At 36.4% G+C, this 13,202-nt stretch overlaps 2 protein-coding genes across 5 annotated transcripts in view; one reads left to right on the top strand and one right to left on the bottom strand.

The window, feature by feature from the left end:
- The window catches only part of LOC106174744 (prestin), an 88,851-nt gene that overhangs the window by 34,083 nt on the left and 41,566 nt on the right, over window positions 1–13,202 (bottom strand). Inside the window, exon 18 of one of the 4 annotated variants that reach the window (XM_087014375.1) lies at window positions 12,344–12,853. The exons of the other annotated variants lie outside the window; for them this stretch is intronic. Coding sequence (XP_086870501.1) covers window positions 12,779–12,853 — 75 coding nt within the window. The 3' untranslated portion in view covers window positions 12,344–12,778. Of the gene's footprint in view, window positions 1–12,343; window positions 12,854–13,202 lie in introns of those variants that run through there. 4 annotated transcript variants of the gene reach the window in all.
- LOC147760989 (NLR family CARD domain-containing protein 4-like) lies at window positions 6,920–9,808 on the top strand. Its single transcript, XM_087015042.1, has one exon. The coding sequence runs from the start codon at window positions 6,920–6,922 to the stop codon at window positions 9,806–9,808; it is 2,889 nt and encodes a 962-aa protein (XP_086871168.1).

A 13,202-nucleotide genomic window follows, 5' to 3' on the forward strand; every position in this document is an offset into this window, starting at 1 on the left:
TTAAACTAAGTGTCACTGTGTACAACTGCGCTGATTCATGTAGCAGAAGTAGGGTGAAATATAAACATACAGTGTACGACGTTTAACAATTAAATTTACATTTTCTACTTATGTTTTCCGTTGTAGGCCTAAACTTTAATAGACAACAGTCATCATTTCATTGTCTTGATTGTATTTGTCTTTTATGTATGATGGAAACCCGTGTGTCCGCATGTAATTATCAAGGTTAATAATTGTTTCGCTATTGTCTTCCCCGCCAGCTTGATTCAATGTAAAATGTATCATATCATTATATCAATTAAGCAGACACTTTACTTCTGCTATCAATGCAATTGTGTACAGCTACTCTTAGTTTTATATGTTACCTATTACCGATACTTCACAACTATCAGTCAGCAAAATCAGGTGATGTTTTCGATATTCAGGACTTACGTCCGCATGTAAATAGCAAGGTTAATAACTGTTTCGCTACTGTCATTCACCTCCCTCTTGTGCAACAGTCCCCTCCAGCTTGATCCACTGTAAAGTTTACCATGTCATTAAATCAGTTACAACTGAATAACACTATTTTTTGTTTTATAAATGATATTAAGTTCTAACCCTGAAATGATATTCGGTTCTAACCCTTAGCCTAATTTTGCAGCCTCGATCAGGTGGCAATTTCGAAGAACTTTAGATAACCTACATTAAACAAGTACAACCTAGACTTTAGATCCGTCCTGGTTATTAACAACATCAGCTGATTCTGCTGTGTCGATAGGTAAAAATTTTGAAGTTATACGTAACTTATTAAACTAGTGGGTGCGCAACTGCCTTGATAGTACCAGTAGCTGGTGGAGTGTGTCAGTCGCAGGCGAGATGGGGGGTGGGGGGTGGGGGTGGGGTTGGTGGTGGTAAAATCATTTAGGTCTCTTATTCTGGCGGTAAAATCATTTAGGTCCCTTATTACAAAAATTTGGTCTTTCATTCAATTTAAAGATAAATGATAAATTATATTCTGTTAGCAGCACTTCATCTAGCTGCCATACGCCCCCTTTCTTCTCTTTGAATATAGACATTTCAGCCTATACGGTTAAATTATACAGTCCGCAGGCCGACCGCAGGCCATAATTAAGTATGTATGTTTAATTGTTAACAATATCCTATAAAATCATGCATTTTGATTTAATATCATGCAAAAAATAATGATTTTGAGCGATGGGTTTAAAAGACGTTAATTAACTTAACACGCAAAGAGGACCTGGAGGACGGCAGGAAGCACGTCTTTTATACTACTGACGTTGGGGTGATGCACAAGTTGTGACGCACTCCCGCCGCACGTTCGATTCTAGGTTGTTTGGGCATTCGCCGCACTCAACACGGAGGGGACTCTTGCTCCTTCATTTCTTGCGATGTGAATCTTAGATCTTTGATCTTCTCACTTCCAAACCCATTGCAAACTCGGTGCGAGGGGAAAAAGTTACAGTTGCGGCTTGACTTTTAACAGATTATTCGAACAGTTTCTGGACATGTCCAGTATCCTCCATTAGTGCTTACGGGCTGTATGCTGACTCGAATTTGGTAAGAAGGACTTGCCTGGCACGTGAAATTCTTCGCAAAATTTGGTCGCAAACAGGCCACAAGTAGGGAGCAACTTCACGGCCTTTGATCCATTGATACAATTATTTAAACTGATATTAAAGTGAGTACCGGGTATAATAAAAAAAAGTAGGTACAATTTTATCCGCCCGTTTCTTTATTCACCATGTCCACGAAATAGTAGCCCTGTATCTCGAAACGTAAGCCTTATTTTGTATTGTATCGCAATCATTTTACATAAACAGTGTAGTTTGAAAAAAAAAAAAAAAAAAAAATATATATATATATATATATATATATATATATATATATATATATATATATATATATATATATATATATATATATATTTGCATCAGTGAAGATAATGTAATTTTGAATCGCTGGATAGGAGTATCAGAGACGAATAAAGTATTCATCGCTTGTGATACAACTTTATTTACATGTTAAGAGTCTAGAGGACAATTTCTAGCACTTCCCATTGCTGATGACAACGGGCCTTGTGGTATTGGATTATAAAATTAGATATCAATTACCTATATATTAGAAATATAGAAATATTGATAGCAGAAGTAGGTTGTGGCAGTCGACGTGTGTGTGTGTGTGCGTGTGTGTGTGTGTGTGTGTGTGTGTGTGGAGGAAAGGGGGGGGGGTGCTCAGTTCGGTCTTTAACCCTCAAGTGACCGAGTGGGGTCATTTACGACCCCAGCCATATGATTTAATGTGCCATCTCTTTATTTTTTTATTCGAATTTTCTTTCCTTGCATGAGTTTGTCAGTCTACTAATCCTTCACACTTTCACAGTTTTTTGTACGGATCAATCAATTAGTATGGCGTATACATCACAAACTCTTGTGGGGTCATTTATGACCCCAAAGAGACGCATTGGCTTTTAAATATCAGTTTTTAAATTTTATTCAAATGTTTTGCCCAAGCAACACTGACAGGGAAATGTCACATGCATGTGCTTCATGCAACCAGCCAGTGTGCCCAAAACATAGGCACAAATAAGTGGTTTGTGAAGATTGTGCTTGAAGTGTTACTAACAGTGCATCGCTGAATCTAATTTCAGTAGCTTTGTTGGAACGTGTTCTCACAATTGGGTCTCTCATTTTGACGGTTACAATTTTCGGGTATTTTGGAAATATAAAGAATTCTGTCAACATCATATTATACATATATTAACAAATTGTTTGTGTGGATTTTGTTTTATACAAAGATGTGGTAGTAACATACATGTAGGTTGATTGAATGTGTTCTAAGTATTATGACTTCCTTACCAGCATTAGGGTATTCCCTACTCAGCAAGTCAGCTAATTATTCTTATTGAAGTTAGCAGGATGCTATCTCAACATAGGTGAAAATATTTTTACTCAAAGTAATTTTGTAATGTACTTTTTTCATTTAGTGTGGCAAATAAAAAGAGAAATATTTCTTCAAGTAGAAACTGACAAGGACTGTCTAAATACCGGTGTAATGTTGTTCTTAAAATCTGTGCTTGGTTATTCAATGCAATAAAAGTATTATTACCGAATACTTATTACATTAGATCATTATAAAATACTTGTCTTAAATCCTAGGAGTAGTATAGGTGTGATAAACCATCAACAGCCTTTTAAAATAAGGATCCCTGTATAGAGCATAATGGGGTCATAGATGACCCCACTTGGTCATTTCAGTCAGTAAAATAGCTTGGTCTCTTGAGGGTTAAAATTAGCTATATGTAGATCCCCTGGTACGTGTATAAGAGATTTCATACAATCTTAAAATAAAATGATTAAATGTAAGATGTCATAAGCATTTCACCTACCTGCCATGTATCTCTCCATTCTCCTCATTGAATATTGACTTTTAAGCCTATACTGCTAAATCATCTGCGGTCCAACGGCGTATCTATAACTATGCTTAAATAACAACACGTCAAACCATGCTTGTTAATTTAGTACAGGGTATCATGCACAATATAATGAAGTATATTTTTAGTTACGAGCAATGGATTTAAAACATGTTTATCAACTGTGCACGTTCAAAGATCACCTCAGTGAGGTCAGCAGACAAATCACAATTGTATGCACATGCATACCTGGATCAACACGTTTGCCTTAAGAGTTTATTTCCCTGCTAAAGATCGGTGATACTGACCTCTGTTAATGTTTCAACGAAGTGAGTACTTTATTTATTTCCCTTCCTTTGTGATATTACGAGAGAGAGAGAGAGAGAGAGAGAGAGAGAGAGAGAGAGAGAGAGTACTCAGAAGAGGTTGAAGATATAATAAGCAAAACGAAAATACAATAGAATTATTTAAAGGACCCATGGTGGGAGTAACACCAGATTTATTCGCGGTGAATTTGTGTAAGTCAAATCGATCTTCGAAAGCCGACTTTAGCTGTTAAAGGTCACACGTGTTCGGCTTTCTTCACATCTTATTGTATTGCTAGGGTCTATGATCACACTTCCCTGTTTTATTAAGATTTTAACCTTAAAATAATTGTCTATATTCGTTCGTTAAACCCTTTGTCGGTTGACAGGACGAAGTGTCGCTTTGTCTTCAAAACAATAGCTTGTCGCTTGATATATATGTCAAAGGCCCGGACCAAATCTAGTCCTGTGCATAAAAAGCCAAGACCCCATGTTTATTACGCACTGGCTGGGCCTATTCTATATAGTCTTTGCACTTTTAACAGCATAATGGGCAAGTTAATTGACCAAGTTAATTGGCCAAGCTGCCAGTTTGTTTGTATGCCACACCTGATTTTTCATTACTTCGTTATTTCTAAGGGCCTTATTTTAAATTACAAATCTAAAATAATATTTGAATTACATCATATTTGGATCATACCCAAATATCAGTTTTAATGTGTTGTACTATGTACATGTAGCAGAAACTTCGATTGTTTAATTAACCAATATAATAAAACTATATGTGACTTTGATATTGACCATCTTTTCTTGGGACGAATATAATTTCTACCCTTGTTGACTCATGAGTAAGTAAATTTAACTTGAGTTCAATAACTCGTTAGGTTTGAACTTATTTGATTTTACTTAACTTGCCATTTGCAGTAAGTGAAGGCTTGAGCCACTGATTTAACTTTACAGCAGTATAACCATTAAAAGTGAATGAAGTTTCAAAATTAATCATTTCCCATCTAAATTATTTTATGGTCTTTAAAATCAAATTAAAAGGATGTCTTGTCATGCCGCAGAACATCAGTTGCATAAAAATGAGATGAAAAAAAACAAAAAAAAAAAACAAAAAAAACAAAAAACAAAACAAAACAAGATCATTAACAGTCTTCATCAAAAGAGCAACTCAATTAAGGCTATTTTTACTTCATCTGTTTAGTATCTTAATTTGGTTTTAATTTTCACAGGCAAACTCAAACGAAAAGATTTTGTCTTTTCAGGGTTAAAACAGATTTCGACCAGAAGACGAATTTCAACATGGCGATTGAAACAGATGTTGTGACAATAGCCGTGACTCTATTTCTGTTGGTTATACTGATGGTATTTTTCTTCGGAGATTGGTTTTCCTTAAGGAGAATATTTGGTGGTACGTAATGCATACATGTTGCTTCTCATTACATAATGCCCTTATATGTTATAAACATTATTACGAGGTTAACATTATTAATAAATAATTAATTAACATAATAAACATATAATAAACATTCGTTTCCTTCACACCTCTGGAGCATTCAGCATGCCTGTGTCCGTATGTCCCATCTACTATAGGAACATGTATCTGTTCATGTCATGTATTTTTCCTTGTTCCTTCTCCTTGCAATTTCCAGTTACTATACAAAACTGTATACTATTTCTTCAAATTGAATTTTTTTAAGGTAGATCGGTCGTTACGTAATTTGACGATTTGCGCAATTTCAGCGCATCGTCAATCGTCTCTAACGACATTTAAGTTTAAGGTATATTTGTATTTTTCTTAACAAAATTCGTGAGACAATTAATAAGTTGAAAGTAGTGGCTATTCTGCAGATGAAAAACGATCGACACTCTTAAAATCCTCAGCTGAATTCTCACACTTATGTTTGAGAACTACAATGCATTTGTGTTTTGTTTACAGACATTCAGGGAAAAGTTCAGGTGATTTATGACAGGGATCAAGGTAGATCAGATAGTCGGAAACAGCCAGGTAATATTATACTACAGTGTATGCCAGGTTCAAAAACTGATGTATAAATGTATGGAGAAATATCATGTCTACTGCTGATTGACATAAGTTATGGTTTCTAATACCTAACCATTCTACACTAATTTCTGGTCACCAAAATCGATGTTGACAAACTAGATTTAATTCAAACAGATTCACTGTACAGAAAGGCGAGACACACGGGGGCTTCCAGCCACTCTCCCCCGCCCCAGTACATGAAGGTTACTCCCTCCCCGCCAAAAAAAAAAAAGAAAATGTATAGTTTTTGAGTGTCAGAAAATTTTTCAAAATTGACAATTTCTGGATACAAGGAGTGAAAAAGTCAGTTTGTTTGAAAAAATCTATTATACAACAAGGCGAGACTCCCAGGGCTCTCAAAGCATTCTCCTCCGACCTACGTGTACTTATAGAATGTTTTACCCTGTAGACATAGATATTTTTGCAAATAATAAAGTTGTCCAATCACAGTGGGCAAACAGACCATCAGTTAAAAAAATCACATCGAGCTAAAATATAATTTCACCTGAACTGAATACATTATGTTTACAAATGATATAAGTACTGTATTTGTAAATTATGCATAACATATTTTATAGAAAACGGCGAGGATCGTGTTTTCACACACAATATATTTCGTTTCAGGCGATTCACTCCATGCAACCAAACCAGATACCACGTGTCAGGTACCGTCATTATATATCTGTCTACTTTGTGATCCATTATAAAAAGCATAGATAGTACGGTGATATGCATAAAGGAAGTTCTTGTATTAAAAAGAAGAGAATAGTACAAAGCTAGACAAATATACATGTATGTGACAAAAATATTTCCTTTTGGTAGAGGGTAATCTTCATCAGATTCTTTTAATTTCAACCCCACTGTAATTTAAAAGTGTAATTGTGTACACACGTTTTTATAACGTCATTCGACCATAGATTACAAGCTATAAAATTGTGTTTTATTTTCTGACATTTTCACCTGGAATAAAATATCACTATAGCCAGCAAACCCCCCTTTTTTCATTTTAAATTACACTCTTTATGGAAGTCTCTATAGTGCTTCTAGCTGAAATATAGGACTTATTTATCTGCGATTTTACTGTACACTTATCTAGTATCCCATGATTTTCAGTCACCTATAATGAGTCCAACACACAAAAACCTGTTGGTACAAATGGGTCCCGTGCTGATAAAAGATCTTCAAGTTGAAGATATTATCCCGGACATGGTAGGCAGGGGAATCTTCAATGAACGTAATGCAGAAAAGGTAATGACTCACAAAACAGAACAAGAACAAGCTTTTGAATTTCTCCGCATTCTACCAAAATGTGGTCCTCATGCATTTGGAACCTTTGTCAAGGTGTTGAGAAAACACCATAAAAACGAACTTGCAGATTTGTTAACAGAAAAGGCAACTGAATCCAGTAGTAAAAACCAAATAGCAAATTTCTACATCGATCACATGAGCCAGATACAGCGCCTTCCCTGGGATCCCGACGACACAGTGCACATAGACGAGGCATATGTTAATTTACAATGGGTACAAGAAGACAGAAAATACACAGGCACCAGCTCCAAGCCAGTCACGTCTTATACCTCAATATTTGAAGATGTCAAACCTGGGAAGAAACCAAAGAGAATATTGGTAAGAGGAAAAGCAGGCATCGGCAAGACCACATTTACACAGAAGATGGCAACAGACTGGGCAAATGCCACACTGGGTTTAGGAGAATGTGACGAAGTCCTTTTAAGATATAAACATGTTTTTATAATAAATCTACGCAGCATTCAGCCTGGTCAAACACTGAAGGAAGCAATGGAAACGCAAATCACTTGTGCTGCAGAAAATAGGAAAGCAGTGACAGATGAGGTCATGCAAGCTCTAGACTATGACACTGACCATGTTCTATTAGTCTTTGATGGTTATGATGAATATGATATCAACACTTCCACAAAAATCACAGACATCATTTACAGAAGACGATACCAGAATGTGTGCACCGTGATCACAACACGTCCATGGAAGGCAGGAGAACTGATGAACAGACGAATAATGGACGGTGCGTATGAAATCACTGGGCTAACAGAGGACAACATAGCTGAATATGTTGCTAAATTCTTTAATGATAAACAGACATATGATAAGAACTTGGCAGTGCCGTCAGGTTGGCAATTCTATGATAAGCGTAGGGTTATATTGAGTTCAATAGGGAAGGGTCTCGTAGGTTACCTAGACGAAAAAAAGCTGATGTCTTTGGTGAAGATCCCAATACTTCTCCTGTTCATTTGTCTTATGTGGCAAGAAGATCAAGAAAGTGATGCCCAGACAGATTCACTCCCAGCTTCACATTCACTTCTATACAAGAAACTAATACAGTTGCTTTTAAGACGAAGATACGGCATCAGGACACAGGTTGAAATGGAACAGTCTGCATGCGTTAAAAATCTTGAAGAAGAAACATTTATCAGCCTTGGCAAGCTGGCTTACGATGGACTGGTGAAACCAGATGGGGGTCTCATATTTGATGAAAAGGACTTGCAGACGATTCCAGATGTCAACGAATTGTACAGTTTAGGTCTACTTAGCAAGTGTAAGGTTCACAGTAACCTTGATGTTAAACACGAGGTAACTTTTCCACACAAAACAATTCAGGAGTTTTTTGCGGCAAAATACCTGGCGGGGACATTAGACGAAAAGGTGAATAACATTTTAGATCAATTGTTGGAAAACTTAGACACCCCTGATAAACTCTTCGACATGGATTTTGTGCTGCGCTTTGTGTGTGGGTTATCTAGGAGTGCAACTGGCAAAGTGCTACATAGAGCTAAATCTCTTCAAGGCGGATTTGAGGAAGAAATATTTCTACCTTTTGTCTGGAACAGTCATTTTCTCAGGGTTATCCAGTTGTGTAATGATCTCCTCCTAGAACACTGGTATGCCCACTGTCCCCAAGAAACAGTGCTGCCCCTTGAGCTTATCTCCTGGCACAGGGTACTTTACATACCTGAATCATTTCGTCACTCTGATCCCAGATTCCAGCAGGTTTTGTATAACAGTTTAGATAGTTTATTCTCCAGTCCTCAGATGTATTTAGGTATGCTCAAAGGTTTGATTGCTGTCATTCTTGACCGTGACAAATTAGTTAGAAAATTACCAGACGATAAACCTACCAGAAAACAAGAAATAGAGCACAAACCTTTATCTTTACTCAGAAAGTGTGACATGTTCGAGGAACTAGAAGCGGTACTTTGGATGACTAGATTTCACAGTTGTGATGATTACACAAATACCTTGAATCATGTTTTGTCAAAAGCTCCTAACCTTCAAACGCTTAAAATAGACTCAGGTTGTAGTGGAGCACTATTATTTATACCAAACCCTGGAAAACTGTTACATCTGGATGTCGTATACATAAATAGTCAAGACTGCCAGGTGATCCAACAGATGAGATACTTGAAGTACATTAATGTAGTGGTATCAAGAGACCCACTTCCTCAACTGGGCGCAATACCTAAAATCAGCCATGATTTGACTCATATACGTATCGATCGTACCCATCTTAGTGCCGTGGATGTACAACTTCTGGGGAGGAACCTTCGCCATGTGCCAGGGCTGGAACATCTGGAACTGGACTCTGTATTCAAGGGAGGATCTCGGTGTGGGCCTAGTAGGTGTACATGTCCTAGGGATGAAGATACAACATACTATGACAGGTGTCAGGATGTCTGTAAAGCCGTGCGTGAACTGAGTCAAGGTGTGATATACACCACTAAGCTGAATAACTTCTCATTCGGTTACAATGCATTGAGTCAGTTCCACGGTATCACCAGTCCACTGATAGCATTGATACAATCTCTCAGTACAGTGTCAGAGCAGACTGGAATGGGTATTGACATGTCTTTAAATGGCCTCAGCAGAGTTGACCGCCTCAGTGAGCTGACAGAAGCCATTGTCAGCTCTTACCAGCATGTATCATCTTGGAATCTTAGCCGTAATGACCTTAAGGAGATTGTCCCGAAGCCAGACCCCAGTCTTAAATGCAAAGTGCTCATAGTTTGGTGAAAGTAAGGAGGAGGACGACTAGTTACTTGCTATGTAAACACCTAAAAATTGAGACCTAAACTTATAAAAGTTAGAGGAAAATCTTGCCCACATAAACTGGTACAAGCCAGAAGTGATGTTTATTTCTAGGTGTGACTGCTGTAGTACAGTTCTTATATTTTCATCACCAAGCAATGCTAAAACATGCCTTGGTCTACCAGTATTTCAGAATTCAATATTTATGCATGTTACCCAGACACTAATAGTATGGAAAACATGATTGTTACATTGTATCTTATAGTCAGCCTACAGCAACTTCTGGTATAGTGGATTCAAAATCATTGTGTCGCAATTTGAATAATTAAACTTGATACAATTGTAAATAATTGATACATTTATGTTTTTTTCAATAACTGTACATATCACAACGGTAACTAACAGATCAAGACATACAATTTGGTTATGATATTTTATTTTGACTCACTTATATAAACATATTATCCTTATTTGTATATAAAATGGTGTGCTGATTGTGAAATTTTTTCAATACACATATATTTACATTATGCACACACGTGTGATTGTCTTAGTGTATGTGTAAATATTATGTTCTAAAATGTACATGTATAACGATGAATAAGGTGGGTTTTTATTAAGGATTTAGATAGCTTATTTGTTGACTTACATACAGCTGTTCATGAAATTTTAGTGTCTTTGTGAAAAATAAAGTGTAAATTTGTATATCACGATGTGTGTGCGAGTTGGATGGGTGGAATGTATGGTTGTTAAAGAACTTGCTTTTGTACATTTAAAATACAACGTCATTGATCACGTGTTTGACATATTATGTAGTTTCAGTATTTTGAAACTTTTTATAATTAGCCGTTAACACACATTAACACACATTTATTGAAGGAACTGTAGAATGAAAATTAAGCGTTTTTTGAGTTTTCATCTGCACATAATTCTGATTATTGCTTATACAGACATTAGACTTGAAGGTAATGATGGATTTTTTAGTTATTGTTGAAAATTGAAGTTTTGTGGAACAAAAATTCTAGTTGTGAAGATTAACATAAGAAGTCTTATAAAAATTTCCAATATTTTTGTCATAAAAGATCATAAAAGATCCCACGTGTTGTAATAGTGCTATGAAGAAAAAATAAATAGCGAGTTATTCAACACATACCTGTATGGTGTAAACACATTTTTTGTAATAAGTGTGAAATGTAGAAAGTGACAGCATATTTTCCCGGTAATATTTAAATACTTGGTCAATCAGTTTAAAGACAAACAGCAACTGCAGTATGGTGTGGTTTTAATACGTAACTCTATGGCTGCTCATCATTATCATTTGTAGTATGTACATCTAAAAAAAAGTGATTTAATAAGTAACCAGTGCATTCCGAACTGGGGGTAATAAATGGTTTAATAATGTATCAGTGCAGACAGACCTGGGAATGATAGATGATATAATAAAGTATCAATGCAGTCAAACCTGGGAGTGAGAAATGATTTTATATTGTAACATAATCACATATTTTGAGGCCCACTGATTGGTCGGGAGCGTCAAGTGCAGGTCAATGTGAGATCATATTGCCCTCGCAATCAGTCAATATTGTTTTTTTCGTTGGATCGGTTTCGGTTTTTCTAGACACGGGATCGAAAGCAGGACCGTTTGCTTCTGATTTCAGCATGCTAGTCAGTAGGCCATCTAAACGAGCGTAAAAATCTATCCACTCAGCCGATTTGGACAGCCAGCTTATCTAGTGCAAATTAAGCTCTATAAGGCAACACTACGTGTTACTCACCCACCTGTTAATGATTTATTATAGTTGTGTTCTAACTGCAATGTGAATATCAACCGCACGTGGAGTTTTGCAGAGAACAATTTGACCTCTAAAATGAAAAGGGAATGGTTCCAAATTCGTGTGCTATATACTATATTTACAAGGCTTAATCCTATTCAGAATATCCATCAAGGGGATGTTATAGAAGTAAGAGGTTCAACATGATGATTTTTATGTAGACATGCTTCTAGGAGTACAGTGACGGTGCGTGTGGTTTAATTGGAAGAAAAATCGATCTACTGGGATCCACCGTGGACTTGTAAGGCTCCAAATCTCTACACAGGACCTTAGCTTTAGTACATCAAAGTACATGTACTAGTGCCGCGACCGAAAAACGTTCCGACTGACTTGTCCGTATTGAACACAAACATAATTGTAAACTGAAGTGTATATGTAATATTACCATTATTGGCTCAAAAAATCACGCGATGCCCTTTTACCCGACGAATGATCATGGCGGTGATTTTTGACTATTCTTGAAGTCCACGGTACAAAGTAGCGCCGTCGAAATTCGAGGCCCGCCCCACCCCTCAAAAAAAAGCCCTTTTAGAAAAAGAATCTTACAGCCAGTAATAAAGAAAGTCTGTTCAATTCAAGACAACTATACAAAACGCCATCTCATTACCATTACAAATGCAATGAAAAAAAATCTGTTATATAGTTTTTCCACATACCACATTTTACTACAACTTTCTTTAGTACAACTATGTCATATGCAAAATTGCCGTGATCATTACGTAGACGTCATATAAATATCGTATGGTTAATACAAAATACATAAAAGCTAAACTATAAATCTTTACAGGTGCCGGCCATGTGTATAGGTTATACTGCTATATTGACGTCTCTTCTCGGCATATATTTAAAACATACACTTGAGAATAAAATAAAATTTTCCAACAAACTTTGCCAAAGCCATGTACGTCCACATGCAATAATCCCATAACCATCATGGCGATTTTCTATGGAAATCTGTCAACTACACATGAAACACAGGCATGATGAAACGTTTGTACCCCATTATCCTTTAGTATAGTGATATTTTACTCAAAAATTATGTTTAACTTCTGATAAATGAAACACAAAACAAAACAAAGCACGATTTCATTGCTTTGGCGAAATACCCTCATAATTCAAAACGTCAAAAATCATTTGTTTTTGCCACTGATACTTCAGTTCCCGGACCATTGGAGGTGATGAGGGTGTCATCTTCTAACTGAAAATAAATATAAATAAATAAATAAATAAATAAATAAATATCAGCAATTATGAGTTAGATGTTTTCGTTTACAATCACGACCACTTTACTAAGGGTGCATTCCCAGAGATTAAGATCGATCCAGAGATTTAGATTTAGATCGACCTAACTCCCTTGGGGGTCACGCTAAATTGCAGTCAGCCGAGGGCGCACCATGGTAAATATTACCCCCTTACAATTGTTGCTCTGTCTTTCTTCGCCCGTAGAGTAGCAGACGAGGACAAATTTATCATTTTTGTGATATCTTTCGTGGTTGGGGAGGAGAAGGGTCTGGTAGTAAAATATATTGTTCGTATTATAGTTTTCA

This window comes from Lingula anatina, chromosome 6 (assembly GCF_051362555.1).
Source record: "Lingula anatina isolate TDL-2025a chromosome 6, LinAna3.0, whole genome shotgun sequence".
NCBI classification, from domain to species: Eukaryota; Metazoa; Brachiopoda; class Lingulata; order Lingulida; family Lingulidae; genus Lingula; species Lingula anatina.

Coding starts and splice junctions, on each gene's coding strand:
- LOC147760989 (XM_087015042.1), top strand. CDS start 6,920: ATGGGTCCCGTGCTGATAAAAGATCTTCAAGTTGAAGATATTATCCCG.